Raw genomic sequence first — 16,908 nt, 5'->3', positions numbered from 1 at the left:
GAGTGAGCAGTCACACAGCCCGTCGGAACGTGGGCCAGGTCGTAGCAGGTCCTGATGCAGGAAGTAACCCAGGAAGATATCCTCTGCGAGGAAATCGGTAGCCCCTTGACCCGGTCCGCTACCGCCACGAATAACTGGGGGGACTTGCGGAACAGTTTGGTCCTGTCCACATAAAATGCTAGCGCCCGACGGACATCTAGCGAGTGGAGCTGTTGCTCCCTGCGGGACGAATGGGGCTTTGGGAAAAAGACGGGGAGGAAGATCTCCTGGTTAATGTGGAAAGCGGGGCCCCCTTGGGAAGAAAGGCAGGGTGTGGTCTCAGCTGCACCTTGTCTTTATGGAAGACCATATACGGGGGATCTACTGTGAGGGCCTGTAGTTCTGACACCCTTCTAGCTGAGGTGATGGCCACTAGGAAGGTGGTCGTCCACGAGAGATAGAGCAGGGAGCAAGTAGCTAATGGCTCGAATGGAGGACCCATGAGCTGAGTTAGGACCAGGTTGAGATCCCATGAAGGGGCAGGAGGGCGGATCTGTTGATAGAGACGCTCCAGTCCCTTCAGGAATCTCGCCACCATAGGGTGGGAGAAGACGGAACATCCGTCCACTCCAGGATGAAACGCGGAGATGGCCGCTAGGTGGACCCGGAGGGACGACAACGCCAGACCCTGGGCCTTGAGGGACCAGATGTAGTCTAGAATAGTGGTGATGGGAGTCTCCATAGGGAGAAGACCTTTCTCCGAACACCAACAGGAGAAACGCTTCCACTTAGCCGAGTAAGTAGCCCTGGTGGAAAGCTTTCTACTGCCCAGGAGAACCTCGCGAACCGGGGTAGAGCAGCGTAGCTCGGAGCCTGTCAACCATGCAGGAGCCATGCTGTAAGGTGCAGAGATGGAAGGTCCGGGTGACAGAGCCTTCTGTGGTCCTGGGTGATCAGGTCCCGATGTAGCGGCAGGGCAACTGGGTTGGCTACTGAGAGGTCCAGCAACATGGGGTACCAATGTTGTCTGGCCCATGCTGGAGCTATGAGAATCACCCGAGCTCTGTCTCTGCGCACCTTGAGGAGAACCCTGTCTATCAGCGGAACAGGAGGGAACGCGTAAAACAGGTGGGTTGCCCATGGGATCAGGAAGGCATCTGCTATAGACCCTGGCTCCCGACCCTGGAAGGAGCAGAATGCTCGACACTTCCTGTTCTCCCTGGACATGAAGAGGTCCATCCGGGGACGACCCCACCTCTGGAAGAGTGAGAGGGCAACGTCTGGACGGATGGATCACTCGTGCGAGTGGAAGGATCTGCTCAGTCGGTCCGCTAGAGTGTTCCGCACTCCCGGGAGATAGGAGGTGGAAAGGTGAACGGCATGGGCTATGCAAAACTCCCAGAGACGCATCGCCTCGAGACATAGGGGAGAGGACCTGGTGCCGCCCTGCTTGTTGATGTAAAACATGGTTGTCGTGTTGTCAGTGAACACTGCGACACAACGACCTTGAAGGAGATGGAGAAACGCTTGACAAGCAAGACGGACTGCTCTCAACTCTCGTATGTTGATGTGGAGGTCCATCTCCTGAAGGGTCCACAAGCTCTGAGTTCTTTGGGCGCCGCAGTGCGCCCCCCAGCCCAGATCTGAGGCGTCCGTAGTCAGGGATGCCGAGGGCTGGGGCGGATGAAACGGGAGCCCCGCACAGACTACGGACTGGTCCAGCCACCACCAAAGGGAGTCCAATACCCTCTGAGGAACGGTGACGACCGTGTCCAACGAATGTCTGGCCGGCCGGTACTGCGCGATGAGCCAAGATTGAAGAGGCCTCATGCGGAGTCGGGCATACGCCGTCACAAACGTACAGGCTGCCATATGGCCCAGGAGGGCCAGACATGTTCGTAGAGAGGTCAGCGGGGCCGCCTGCAAGCGCAGAATTATGGCCAACAGCGACTGGAACCTGGGCAAGGGTAGCAAGGCCCTGGCCAGGGTAGAGTCCAGAACGGCCCTGATGAACTCTATCCGCTGCGTGGGGAGCAGAGTAGACTTGTCCACGTTGATCACGAGGCCCAGGGCAGCAAAGAGGCTGCTGATCCTGCGGACGTGGTCGCGGACCTGCAGCTCCGATGTGCCCCGGATCAGCCAGTCGTCGAGATAGGGAAACACGTGAATGCGGCAACGCCGAAGGTGTGCGACAATGACTGCCATGCATTTTGTAAACACCCTCGGGGCCGTAGAGAGGCCAAACAGGAGGACCGCAAATTGATAATGTCGGCGGTCGACCACAAAGTGGAGGAAACGCCTGTGCTGGGGGGATATGGAGATATGGAAGTAAGCGTCCTGCATATCGAGGGCGGCGTAACAGTCTCCAGGATCCAGGGATGGGATGATGGTTCCAAGGGATACCATACGGAACTTCAACTTCACCATATACTTGTTGAATTCCCGCAGGTCGAGGATGGGCCTGAGGCCGCCCTTGGACTTGGGGATTAGAAAGTAGCGGGAATAAAACCCCTTGCCCTTCTCGCTCCCTGGAACCTCCTCTATGGCTCCCTTGACGAGGAGCATGTGCACCTCCTGACGGAGGAATTGCTCGTGAGAGGGGTCCCTGAAGAGGGACGAGGATGGTGGGTGGGTGGGCGGGCGAAGAAAACTGCAGGCTATGACCGGCCTGCACCGTACGCAAGACCCAACAGTCTGATGTTATTTGGGTCCACGCCGGGAGGAAAAAAGAAAGACGGTTGGAAAACTGCGGGGAAGGATCCGGAGGGGAAACTGGTACTGCGCCCTTGGGCGCACCTTCAAAATGAAGGCTTAGGTCCAGGAGGGGCCTTGGCGGAGCCTTGGTTCTGCCCCGTTTGGCCACCTGTCTGCGTCGGTTGTTCCTGCCGCGGCACCTAGCGAGGTCCTGCCACGGACGGAACTGAGGATACAGCCGACGCTGCTGCTGTTGGTTCTGCTGCTGGAATGGCCTGCGCTGTGTCGCAGGCGTATGCATCCCCAGCGACCATATTATGACCTATTGTCCTTAAGGTCCTTCAGTCTGGGGTCTGTTTTAGTGGAAAACAGGCCCTGGCCTTCGAAGGGGAGGTCCTGGATAGTATGTTGGAGCTCCGGTGGAAGGCCAGAGACCTGCAGCCAGGAAATTCGGCGCATTGTGAGCCCCGAGGCAAGGGTCCGAGCGGCCGAGTCCGCAGCATCTAAAGAGGCTTGTAGCAATGTCCTCACTACTTTCTTGCCCTCATCCAGGATGGTGGTAAACTCCTGGCGGGCGTCCTGTGGTAACAGCTCTGCGAATTTCCCCGCCGCTACCCACGAGTTGAAGGAGTAGCGGCTAAGGAGGGCCTGCTGATTCGAGACCCTGAGCTGTAGCGCCCCCGCCAAATAGACCTTGCGGCCCAGGAGGTCCATCCGTCTCGCCTCCTTTGACTTGGGCGCTGGGGCCTCTTGACCGTGGCGCTCCCTGTCGTTCACTGACTGGACCACAAGTGAGCAGGGTGTCGGGTGAACGTACAGGTATTCATAGCCCTTCGAGGGGGCCATGTACTTCCTTTCCGCCCCTCGAGCTGTCGGAGGGATGGAGGCCAGTGACTGCCAGATAGTAGCTGCGTTGGCCTGGATAGTTTTGATAAAAGGCAGGGCCACTCTGGTGGGCGCATCGGCGGAGAGGATGCTCACCACCGGGTCCTCGATTTCAGAGACCTCCTCTGCTTGCAAGTCCAGGTTCTGTGCCACACGTCGGAGGAGGTCCTGGTGTGCCCTAAGATCTAGCGGGGGAGGGCTGGAGGACGAGGTACCCGCCACTGCCTCATCTGGTGAAGACGACGAGGAAATCCCCGGCAACAGAGTGTCCACGGGGGGTTCTATCTGGGGCTGCACCTCCGTCACTGGAGGGAGCTCTGGGTCCTGGTGGCTGGACCTGCCGTCTACTTCCGGGGAGGGAGGGGGTCTAGACACCATCGCCTCCGGTGGCCTGCGTTCCGCCGCAGGGTGGGGGGTAATGTGTTGTGGACCCTGGGCTTGGCGATACGCCCATGGGGTCCAAAACCCCCACTGTTGAGGCCCTCGTTCCTGTGGTGGAGGGTCCTGAAATAGGGCCGAGTGTCTGTCCTGGCCCAAGGCATAGGCGCTGTCCGCCTGAGAGGACACAGATGGTTCCCTGGAAGGCCACGGAGGTGCTGAGCCTGTTTGATAGGCGTCTTTGTATGCCGACTCCGACACTCTCCTCGGTGCCGAGGATCGGTGCCGCGACCCGTATCGGTGCCGGGATTGGGACCAGGAACGGCATGGTAGCCGGTGCCGGGATCCAGAGCGGGATCTGCATCGAGGTCGGTGTCGGGAGTGGGACGCGACCTTCGATCAGCGCGGTGCTGGGATGGCAGTGGGGACCGGGACCTGCCACCGACGCGGTGCCGGGAGGTCGACCGGGATCGGGACCTACCACCGGCTCGGTGCCGGGAGGTCGACCGGGGAGCCGAACGTCGAGGTGAACGGCTCCTAGAGTCTCGGTGCCGGCGGTAAGAGGAGCCAGACCGGGACCGTACAGATACTGATCGGTGCCGCGAGTGCGACCGGTACCGCCTGGGAGAACGGTGCCGGGACTGCGAGTGGCGCCCTGAGCGCGAGCATTCACGTCTCCGGGGCGATCGGTGCCGGGACTCTGGAGACAGCGCTCTTAGCATTGGTTTGCCTCTGGAGGTTACCCGTCCCAGGAGTGCCATCTGAGGCTGCGATGGCTCCGTTAGCGCTATCAAGTCCCGTGCTGAGGCAAAGGTCTCCAGCGTAGATGGGACTAACCGCTCGACCCCTGATCTCAAGGGGGAGCTAGGAGGGGCTGGACTCGACGGACCTTCCGGACCCGGAGTCGACAGCAGCCCTGCAGGCGGTGCCGCGGCCAAGGTAGGTGCCGGGCGTTCCACTCGGGCCTGCCTCGATGGTGTTGCAGACGCCGAGGGTTGTGGATCTGCTCCCGGTGCCGGGGATGGTCGGTGCCGGGGAGTCTTGCCAGTGCCAGAGTAGAAGTGACCGGGTGTGCCGCCGGTGCCGGAGTCAGTGCCGCTTCCATTAGGAGAGCGCGGAGTCTTTGATCCCTCTCCTTCTTTGTGCGAGGCTTAAAGGCCTTGCATATACGGCACTTCTCACTTATGTGCGATTCCCCCAGGCACTTGAGGCACGCGTCGTGGGGATCGCTAGTCGGCATCGGCTTCTTGCATGCCGAGCACTGCTTGAAGCCCGGCGAGCCAGGCATGAGCCCGGTGCCGGGAAGGGCAACGACCCACCCGCGAACAATTTAAACAACTATATATAATACACAACTAACTAATATAGTATCAAACTATCTATGAACTATTTTCAACTATGACTACGAATAGAGTACAGGAGAGCTAGGTACGTGGAGGACAGCAAGCCACACTCCACAGTTCCAGCAACCGACACGGCGGTAAGAAGGAACTGAGGAGCGGGCGGGCTGGCAGGGGTATATATCTAGTGCCATAGTGGCGCCACTCTAGGAGGCGACCTGCCGGCCCACTGGAGTTGCTAGGGTAAAAAGTTTCCGGCAAACGTGCACACGCGGCGTGTACACCTACCTGGAATGGATATGAGCAATCACTCGAAGAAGAACTAAGTGATTGGGCAACAAAATGGCAAATGAAATTTAATGTGGATAAATATAAAGTAATGCACACTGGAAAAAATAACCCCAACCATACATACAATATGATGAGGGCTAATTTAGCTAAAATGAATCAGGAAAAAGATCTTGGAGTGATCGTGGATAGTTCTCTGAAGATGTCCACATAGTGTGCAGAGGCAGTCAAAAAGCAAACAGGCTGTTAGGAATCATTAAAAATGGGATAGAGAATAAGACAGAGAATATATTATTGCTCTTATATAAATTGATGGCACACCCACATGTTGAATACTATGTACAGATGTGGTCTCCTCATCTCAAAAAAGATATACTGGCACTAGAAAAGGTTCAGAGAAGGGCAACTAAAATGATTAGGGGTTTGGAACAGGTCCCATATGAGGAGAGATTAAAGAGGCTAGGACTTTTCAGCATGGAAAAGAGGTGACTAAAGGGGGATATGATAGAGGTATATGAAATTATGAGTGATGTGGAGAAAGTAGATATGGGAATAAGTAAATAAATTTTCCTTAATACAACTAGGGGCAACCAAATGAAATTAGTGGGCAGCAGGTTTAAAACAAATAAAAAGAAGTTATTCTTCACACAGCACACAGTCAACTTGTGGAACTCCTTGCCTGAGGAGGCTGTGAAGGGTAGACTATAACAGCATTTAAAAGAGAACTGGATAAATTCATGCAGGCTAAGTCCATTGATGGCTATTAGCCAGGATGGGTAAGGAATGGTGTCCCTAGCTTCGGTTTGTCAGAGGGTGGAGATGGATAGCAGGAGAGAGATCACTTGATCATTACCTGTTAGGTTCACTCTCTCAGGGGCACCTCGCATTGGCCACTGTCGGTAGACAGGATATTGGGCTAGATGGACCTTTGGTCTGACCCAGTACGTCTGTTCTTATGTAAGCCTCCCTTGTGGCAATTTAAGGCTGCTGCTTCTTATCCTATCCTCAGAGATTAAGAACAATTTCTCTCCCTCCTCCTTGTAACAACCTTTTATGTACTTGAAAACTGTTATGTCGTCCCTCAGTCTTCTCTTTTCCAGACTAAACAGACCCAATTTTTTCAATCTCCCCTCACAGTTCACGTTTTCTACACCTTTAATGATTTTTGTTGCTCTTCTCTGGACTCTCTTCAATTTGTCCACATCCTTCCTGAAATGTGGCGCCCAGAACTGGACACAATACTCCAGCTGAGGCCTCATCAGCACGGAGTAGAGCAGAAGAATTACTTCTCATGTCTTGCTTACAATACTCCTGCTAATACGTCTCAGAACGACGTTTGCTTTTTTTGCAACGGTGTTACAGCATGGTTAAAGAAAAGAACACATCTAAAAATATCTATGAAGAAAGAATTTTACACAGGTGTAAAATATAAAAAAAAATAGCAACGGCATTTATATTTATTTACAGGTGCTCTGCAATTTGAAGTGTTCCAGAGAGCTTCCCCTAACCCTGTTCTCAGTTTTTTTTACCCCTTTCTCAGAAGTCCAGCTGCAAGCTGGGTGACTTCCACCTATTTCCTCAAAGTGTGGCCTGCTAAGGACTGACGGGAGATTCTGTTTAAGGTTTTTCACCAATCCAAAAACATACTTCAGTCCTGATTTGCATGTCCTCCACACCTTAATATAGTGGAGCTCCAACACAAGGTGCTTGGCTAAATAAAGGGGCCTATTCAGCATAATTATCAAGACACGCAAACCCTGTTCTCCAACCTTGCTCTCTTTATCAATGAAGACCATAAATGGGCCCTACGAACAATATAACCTTTCTATAAAGAAGTTAAATATTGGCAAAATTATCAAGTTACAATATAAAATTAGACAACACTGAACTGTGGACAGTCCTCAATTGGATTTTGAGAATGTATCTTACACAGCATGATGCTATTTGCAAATTTATAGGGCAGATAATGTCATTGCATTAATTTTATAACATTTTGAGACTCAGATGTATTTTTACCTGAAGGCAGCAGTTGCCCATTCCAAAACCCATGGCATCCATATATATATGGTCTGGTTTAGCTGCTTTTGCTGCTTCTCCATCATCCTTAGGAAATGTTTCTATAAATGGTGATGGAGTATTCTTATCTTTAAATACTGTGAGGAAAATACAAGTATTCAGTAAGTAAAGTATCAAACATAGATCAATTACTTGAAGAAAACTACTAGCATGTACTCACTTGGTACGTTTATCACTACTTTCTCTCCTCTTCGGTGTCGAATGTTTCTTGTCAGAGTACTAAAATTTAAAGAGAGAGTTTAGATTAAATCCTTTTTCCAGGAGAAACTTCCAAACATTTGTCCACTTAGCCTCTCACTCATTTTCATTTGTACTGTAGCAGATTTGGTCCTTCACTGAAGTCAATTCTATTTTTTCTGACAATAATATCACAAGCAGAATAAAGAAGGCTACGATCTATGGGAGAATGGGGCAAGGGAAGTTTTGTAAAAGCTAAATCTTATGCTGGAATAAAAGCCTCTGCAAAACTACACAATGTTGTCCACCTCATATAGGTTGTCTCCATGCTTGTTAGATTCCAAGATGGTTCTGATGTTTCCAAAATAATGAATGTTTGGACTTCACTTTGAGCAAGAGTGGGATGACTGTGCCAGGACTTAAGGGAAACAGTCAATTTTAAGGTAATGTACTGAATGATGTTAACCATGGGGTGGAGTCTGCCAGTATCAGGCTAAAGTTGCTGAAACTGTGATTTACCTTTATAGGTCACCTTGATAGTAAATATGTAACATTACATCGTTGTCTATGTCTCTGGGTCTTGTACAGCAATTATTCATATAGTTCTGCATTCCACTTACACAATTTTATCATAGTATATTAAATATATACATAAAGAGTTGTTCTTCTTTCTTCTCAAAACTCATTCTCACCTAAATCTAGGATGTTTGTTGATAGCTTCATCTGGAAAGAAGAGAGACTTTGAAGCACCTCCTTCTACTGGTGTCGGCTCACATTCCGGTAGCGTAAATCCAGGACATCCTAATCTATAGATGACAATTTGAGTAAGTCATAAATTAAATAGATTATAATTTTATGTTATTAAATACTCTGTGGTTAGGTGAGACTAAGATCTTAATAGACAAAGGAATAAAAATAGTGAAAAATATATATTTGCTGTAAGTATTTCTAAGGCATTTTTCAGTGTTACCTAATCACCAGTAGTCATTAACACAGAAAGGGGCCTTATGGCCGTCACTATTAAAAGGTCAGTATTTGACAACAATTACTACAATTATAGACTGTGGTTCCAGTAAGTGGAATCACATACCATTATTGTGTTGATGGATGGTAAATGTTCACTTTTTAATGGCAAACACTAAAAGAAGCCTTAGAAAATTAGTCTTCATGTATGTCATAGTATGCATTAGCACTCATGATTATTAGAAGTGAAATGCAGTGACATTCTCTGCCCTCAACTGCTCCTTTTTACGGTACTGTTTAATTCAAATTCCTAACGTAATCTGTTACAGTAGTGTTTACAACGGTTTACTTGTCATTGTTAAAGGAACAAAGTCAACCTGAAAACTTATCAATTTCAGAAGAGTAAGTAATGTAGTATCTGAAACTACATATGTCCCAGGACAGCCTGCCAATTTGTGATTTTACAAATTAAAAATGCTGTTCTCCCACCGCTGTATGAAACACTCACACAAACATGGAAAACTGAATGCACAGGTAACAGTGAAATAGACTAAACAAAGTGTTGTGAAATGCACGATGTACACAAAAATAATCCCCCCTCATCTTTCAGTTATGATAGCTTTAGGAGTTACCTATTGTCACATCCCTGGGCAACCTGCCCTTTCTGAGACCTTGAGTGCATCTCTTTTAAGTGGCAGGTCCATGCCTCCACTTCTTTGGAATAGGATCCCACAACCCAACCACTCTCAACTGGGTCTTCAGGTTATACCTTCCCAGCTGCCAACCAGGTTTCCTAGCAGGTCCAGCTGGATTTAGACTCTGCCAGAGTTCTCCTTCATGGGCTATGGTCAGTAATATCATGCAATGACTCAGAAGGAGTTTCTCTGAAACAAAGTATGATTTATTTGCCCAAACTGTACACAGAGCTCAGAGAAGTAGACTTAAAAACTAAAAAGACCTCTATGCATATGGTGTTAAATACACTTGGCATTCCCTTCAAATCTCTAGGCAGACATGATTTAGCTTTGGTATCCCCTGTCCTTTCTGGGCACCAAATTACAGCAAGGTGGCTGCAGACCCTAGCACTGAAGTCTGTCTGTCAGGCTTGCCGCATGTTAACTCTGGGTCCCCATCAGCTTCCAGATGAGTTGTCCACTCCCCTCTGCCCACCCCTTTCTGCCAGAAACACTTCTTTAAACTCACAGGGACTTTTGATCTCAGTCCTAGCCTTAAGAGGAAAAAAACATCCTAATCCATATGGTGCCAGCCAGGCAGGTTCTTCCCCTGCCTGTTGTCTTAACTCCTTTGAAGCAGGTACCTGAAAGGCTGTCTTATCTATGTCATTGTTTTACCCTTTTTTGGTACCTTAACAGCTCCCCTTTATAGCCTCCTTTGATTTGACTACATGCATTCGGTTGCCCAGGGATGTGACAATAGGTAACTCCTAAATCTATCATACCTGAAAGATGAGGGGGGATTATTTTTGTGTACATCGTGCATTTCACAACACTTTGTTTAGTCTATTTCACTGTTACCTGTGCATTCAGTTTTCCATGTTTGTGTGAGTGTTTCATACAGTGGTGGGAGAACAGCATTTTTAATTTGTAAAATCACAAATTGGCAGGCTGTCCTGGGACATATGTAGTTTCAGATACTACATTACTTACTCTTCTGAAATTGCTTTTTAAAGCAGCCCCCATGTTGTAAAAAAACAAAAAACAAACAAACAAACAAACAAAAAAAACCACACACACCCTGGCTGCACCTAAACAAGCAATTCAGCATACCTTAAGATACTCAAAGTTAAAAAATTCTTTAAGATTTGGCATAATATTTCATGTAGTGTAGCATTTGTTACAGTTTAATTTGAGACATTACAGGCTGCCTTATCAGATACAAACGTAACACTTAATACTAACTGGCATACACCACACAAAGTCTGCATGACCAGACAAACTACCACACTGAACTTTAAGAGTGAAGCCTACTGATCTGACCAGATTCAGCATCAGTCGACTCTAGTTCTGTTTCCAGCTTGGCCAATGACTTGCTGTGAAACTGGATGCAAATTCTAGCCTCTTTATGCTTCAGTGTCTAAAATGGGCATAGTAATGCACACTTACCTTTCCCAAGTGTTTTGAGTTTTACAAATAGGCGATACTACAAAGCACTACTAATTAATTTTAATAAGTACATTTCTATACCCCCTTCTTACTGCTCCTGCTTGGGAGAACTACAGCAGCCTTCATTATTTTTTATAAACTTTCCAGATGCCTGCAATTTTTAAGTGCTGCATCATCTCTACAACATCTTAGCAAAAGAAAGTTAGCTAGACTCTGCTCCACCAAACAGGACTTTAAAGGCAAGATGGCTGAGAGCCAGGATCAAAATATTAGCTTAAATGAACAAAACTAATCTTATAAATAGCTTATACTGTGTATAATTTACTAGATTCAAGTGCTAAATCCAACCAGCTTCGCATGTTACTATCACAGCCTTTCAAAATTCTATTTGCCTGCCTCCTTGGAAGGAGTAAAATTCTTGTGACTTTCTTCTTCATAACGAGAGCGGGGCTGCAGATTTGTACTTAGGCTGGTAAATTTGTGTAATCTTTTAACAAGGCTGGAATGCCAAAAATAATTCTGTAATACACCTGAGCTATCCAGTGTATAATTTTATATACATTCCTGTTAGTGCAGACATAACCAGTTTAAGTACTCCATGAAGGGAAAGTAGATTTTGATAGTATACATGTTTTAAAGTTCCTGGGACATAATTTAAAAAGCCATATTTTTGGCTCAGAACTGGGAACTTCCCTGCAAACTCCATCTTTGTAATACCCATTCTCTGAGCCAGATTTTAGGATCATCTGTTTCTGTTCCACTTCAGGAGCCACACAGACAAGGTAAACCAGAATTACAAGAGACCTCCTGTTCTACAGTGCAACAGGATTTTTTTCCCATTATTAAGAATTTAACAAAATTCTCCTCCCATGTTTGACTTGATGTGGTAACTGAAGTTAGTATGTTAGCAGATTTCCACTTGGAAACAATTTTTCTCAAGTGTAGACTATGAAGTATGTTTCTTTCTGTTTGATAATTATGCCCAAATTCTATTTTAGTTTACTTCTCCTGGAGATTCTTTTGCAAGCTAAAGAAGCAGGTATGTTGTTCATACAAAGGATAGAGGACTCTCCAGGCAGATGCCCTGTCTAGATTCATATTATCACAATCACAATTCTGTATTTGTACTTCGTTCATTTCAAAGTGTTCCTCACAATCCTTTTCTATTAGAAATCAGTTCAACACCTCAAAAAGCATCAACAGTAGTTTTCTCCTCCGCGTTAGGCATGCACGTGCTTTGTTCAGATAAGCAGTTTGGAAATTTGCTTCAGATTAGTTATGTTTAGCAAACCCCTCCATAAACCTAGGGGGTGGGGAGGAAATCCCCCTTTATTAGATATTTACTCTGCTTCGCAGATCGTTCTCTGAATTTTAGTTTATGCTGCATGTTCATTTTATATTGCAATAATTTCAGGAAATGTCTTCACTAAGCAATGATAAGCTATTGGGGAATGCTTAAAAGTGACCTACAAGAATGAAAAATTAGGCACAAGCACATCAGCATCAACAGGAAATAACTTTTTGGGAAAATCATCAAAAATGAATTATGTGACACACAACTGCACGGACTGACCTGACCAGCAAGAGCTAGAAGTGAGTTTAAATTCATCTCCTTTTCTTTTCAAACTGAAAATCACTTACATGACAAGTGTTCATCAGCCCCAGAGGCCATTCAGCCCACAGCCTTACACATGTACTTCTCAAAAAAATACAGCATCTAACCTTGGAAATGATGTCACAGTACAAAGAGCCTCATCTTCTTTCAACACAGAAGCAGCCTCCTGCCGTCGTTTCCTCATGTTGTCCTGTACAGTGTTAAATTCAGACATGGTTCCTCCATATGGCTGCCCAGGTGTCCCTTCAATCATATAACTTCCATATTCTGGACGCCAAAGTGTTGGGTGGCTGGAATGGAAGAATACCACAGTTTAAATATTTGTATGCAACTACAAAAGAGATAGATTATTAAGTATGAATTATAGGGAAGACTAGAACCTTTGAGAACGATCGCATACTTCAAAAGCCTACCAAATCTCTAACATTCTATGGAATTAGAAATTTGATAGCACCTATCTTGCAGTATGTGAGAGTAGTAGCAGTTTCTAACATTTAAGTGCTGTGTGACTGTGACAGATTTCTATTACAGGCAGAGCTAGTAGAGTCACTTGTAGTTAACATAATTATAGAAAGCGTTAGGCAAAGACCCTGTTTTCAAGTTGCTTACAACTTTGCCAAACTTCAACCATTTGGGCTGAAATTTTGCATGCTGGATGTCTGCTGGAGGCTGACAGTTTTTCCTGTTAAAGTTTCAGCTAAACTGTTCTGTTTTTTCCTCCCATGATCATATGTAGGGCAAAACAGTGTATTTTTCCCATGTTACAAAATTCTTACATCTGTTTTGTTGAGAAGCTCTAATGCCTCCACACTTTGCAGCAGAGACTTACCATGGTGTCACAGATGTGCTTTTTGCTTTCTGTAATGGTGTGCACCTACCCCATACTGGTTCAACAAGGGTTCAGCACACCCTGTGGACAGAGGAAGCCACACCTCTTCGTCCCTGCTGGACATGCTCCAGCTGGAACCAGGACATAAAAAGGAGCAGTTCAGCTCAGTTTGGGCTGACCCTTGAAGGGCATGGAGGTGTGTTGCAGGCTCCTGCAAAGAGACTGCTGGCACTCCAGGACGTAGAGGCCAGCCAGGCTGCAGCACCAACTGACCCTCAGCTGCCTAACACTGCAGATGGAGGAAAAACCACAGAACCCCCGAGACTACCGGCCACGAAAGGACTAATAGGAAGTAGCACAAGGGAACTAAGCATTGATCTGGTTGCGGAACCAGGGTTTGACTTAAGTGTGTTTCGGAAGAATCCCTGCTGAGTCAGTGGCGAATGCCCCTGCCACAAGCAGGCCTGGACCTGGTGCAGTAGGGAGGGGCCAGGTGGCTGCTGGGCCATCCCATGGACTCTGGCCGCTGGGCTGCACCGCCCTGCCACAGAGGGCTACTGCACTGACCCTGACCATTAGGCCACGCTGCCCTAGGAGCCAGGGCTGCTGTGGTGACTGGGGAGACTAGGCCACTTGGGCCACCCCACACTGTTACACTCCCTGACCGGGTGGACCTACTCCACAACACCTTTCTGGGGCAAATTTGCCCCAATCTGTCCAAGTTCTAAGCCTATGAAAAAAATCCATTTGCACACACACAAAGATTAGATAAGAATTTGGCAGTTACATTCTCCGAAGACCCCATCTGTGCTGAGCATGTTCCATACCAGGAATGCAGCAGCTGAACAGGACTTCCCGTGCAATTGCGTCTTCCGGTTCATATGGTACTGGGCAAAAAACTAAGAGCAGGGGAGACTCTCCTGTGCTTTCTAGGATCCCTCTGCTGACACCCAGGCAGGGAGGAAGACACCTGAGTAGAAAGCAGAGGGGTAGCGAATTGTGGGGCAGGGGTGGGGCCAGGTTGTGGTGCAAGGTCTCTGTAACTACTAGAAAACATTTCCCTCCAGAACCCAGAGATAGTGCATTCCCCTCTCAAAGCTTACTCTTAGCTCAAGTGCTAAAGGTCTGGGCTCTGACTCAAAGTCCAACCCCTCTGAAGACCCATACTGAAGGATCAATGTAGTTTAAACATAAAAAAAAAAAAATGCGGAGACAAATTCTAAATAATGAAATTGCATTAAAAAACCCCTGTATTAACCTATATTAAAAGAACAATAAGTTTGCAAAGTCAAGCACTCAAAAAAGTCAGGAAAAGTCAGAATTAAGGTTGCACATGTAGCCCTAATTCGAGTCCAACCCCAGGACCTCTGCCTCTTTCAGTGAACAGTCATTTAATATTCTTTTTTATTCTCAATCAGCATGAGGCTCCAGGCCTAATTTAATATATACCATACATATACTGCGCTGAATACAAAATTATTCGTTTCCTCCTGGGCATTTCTCTTGTGCTCTTAGAGTATCTGAATGCTTCAAACATTTGTCTTCACAATACCATTGTGAGATTAGGTGTTATCTTCATATTACAGATGGGGAACAGAGATTGCCCAAAAAAGTCAAAATTGTCAAGTGTCAACTAAACTTTAGGTGACCAGGTTCAAACACCTAAGGCCTAATTTTTCAGAGAACTCAGCATTTTTAAAGCACTTTGTACATTGAAAACACAAGTCCCATTCTGGAAAGTTGCGACTGAGTTGTCAGCCATAGGATCTCAAGTCGGGCACTGAGAAAACAAGGAACATGCACTTAAGGACATGTCTACATGGCAAAAAAACCAAACCCATACCTGTGGCAGAGAGTCTCAGAGCTGAGGTCTACAGATTCAGACTTGGGCTCACGAGGATCACACCATGGAGCTGAAAAAGGCTGGGAAGATGTTTGGACTCAGGCTGAAACCCACTCTGTCCCCAGGCTTCAGAGCCCAGGCCTCAATGTCTAAATGGCTTTTTAGTGCTGTAACATAAGATGAAGTCTTTAAACCGAGGCTTTGAGAGGCACTGCCAGAGGGTTGGGTTGCTTTTATTCGTTTTGGTTTTTTTCCCCCTCATTTTATACATACGCTGAAATGTTCAGTTGGCCAGAAAAGGCTGCCCAGCATCACATAGAAACTCCATAGCTGAGGCAAGGATAGAATCCAGTTCTCCAGCGTAACATTCAACGGTGAGACTACTTCTTTTTTTTTTTTAAATTCCTGCAATTCCCTGCCCAATTCACTACACATCTTCCAACTTCTGCAACAAATACTAAGACAGGAGTCCTACAGACAACAACCTCCTTCATCACGTACACCTGACTCCTGCCCAGACAACCACCCATCCTGTGTACTAAATAAGGCAGGCGCCCTGTAGAAGAAAAAAAACATATGTGATCACGTAATTAAAGATTGCACAATAGTGCATTTACACAAGGAGATAAAAAAAACTGCTACTTACTTGGGATTCACTCTTTCTCCCTTCTCTTGCAGCGTACGAAGAACTTCTTCTCCAGTTAGTGACAAACGTACTTTCTTATGCTCATGATCAAAAGCTACCAACATATATTCCACCTATTGTAAATAATGAATGAAAACACACAGAATGTTAGCATTTAGGAACATTTTTTAAAAAGCGTTAAAACAGTAGAGAAAGTTATACACAAGCTGATAAGAGCCCCTGGAATAAACAGTTTCTTTGTATAGTAAGTATCATGAAAAATTGTAAATCTATTTAAATATTAAAATAAAAGAGACTGTTAAATGCATTATACTCCTCTACCCTGATATAATGCGACCAGATATAACACGTATTCAGATAGAATGCGCTAAAGCAGTGCTCCGGGGGGTGGGGGGAAGGGCTGCGTACTCCCGTGGATCAAAGTAAGTTTGAGAGATTGCGGTAAGATTTTTTGGCTCCCAAGCCAAAAGCATTATATTGGGGTAGAGGTGTATGTTTATTATATGAAGGGAAAAATTAAATTGCTAACTGTCAAATACTACTTAACCTGGTTTCCATTTAATATACAGCTGGATTTGTTGAAAGTTCAGCTATATAGTTCTGGATATTAAATTTGATGAGTTATTGGCAAAAGTAGTTGCACTATGGATTTATTGTGAAGAGCATGTTAACGATATAAGCAAGTAGGACTGAGTTAATTCATTGTTTTAAATTTTTTCTTTCAAAAAAGGAGATGCAAACTATTGGAGACTGCTAAAAACAAAGCAGTTATTTTTATCCTTCATGTTTTTAATGAATTTCAACAGATCCCAACTAACATCAAAAAGACACTATATCATAGGTTTCCGTGAACAGCTAACGGAAGTTCTACACCCATGACACACACCAGGGTCTAGAAACAAACAGAGCTGATATTTAACTAGTTTTCAATATATATATATATATAATTTTTCATCATTCACTACCACTTCAGCTGACTTACAACCAGGCAAGAGCACCTTTAATTTTGTCCTCTTGTTTGTTCTGTAATGAAAAAATGCTGGTGGATACAGAAAAGTTATTTCCCTTCTCC

The 16,908-nt window shown here is 46.4% G+C and overlaps 1 protein-coding gene across 3 annotated transcripts in view; it reads right to left on the bottom strand.

Moving 5' to 3' along the window:
* The window catches only part of GCLC (glutamate-cysteine ligase catalytic subunit), a 63,288-nt gene that overhangs the window by 29,986 nt on the left and 16,394 nt on the right, over nt 1-16,908 (bottom strand). The window contains exons 2-7 of one of the 3 annotated variants that reach the window (XM_050950751.1): nt 15,837-15,949; nt 14,135-14,317; nt 12,626-12,808; nt 8,510-8,623; nt 7,801-7,859; nt 7,581-7,717 (exon numbers count right to left, since the gene is read on the bottom strand). In XM_050950751.1, the coding sequence (XP_050806708.1) occupies nt 7,581-7,717; nt 7,801-7,859; nt 8,510-8,623; nt 12,626-12,808; nt 14,135-14,317; nt 15,837-15,949 (789 nt within the window). Of the gene's footprint in view, nt 1-7,580; nt 7,718-7,800; nt 7,860-8,509; nt 8,624-12,625; nt 12,809-14,134; nt 14,318-15,463; nt 15,667-15,836; nt 15,950-16,908 lie in introns of those variants that run through there. The other 2 variants (XM_050950752.1, XM_050950753.1) reach the window with 2 other exon arrangements.

Source organism: Gopherus flavomarginatus, chromosome 4 (assembly GCF_025201925.1).
Source record: "Gopherus flavomarginatus isolate rGopFla2 chromosome 4, rGopFla2.mat.asm, whole genome shotgun sequence".
NCBI classification, from domain to species: domain Eukaryota; kingdom Metazoa; phylum Chordata; order Testudines; family Testudinidae; genus Gopherus; species Gopherus flavomarginatus.
The sequence above is the reverse complement of the archived record's forward strand: the minus strand, read 5'-3'. Positions and strand labels throughout refer to the sequence as shown.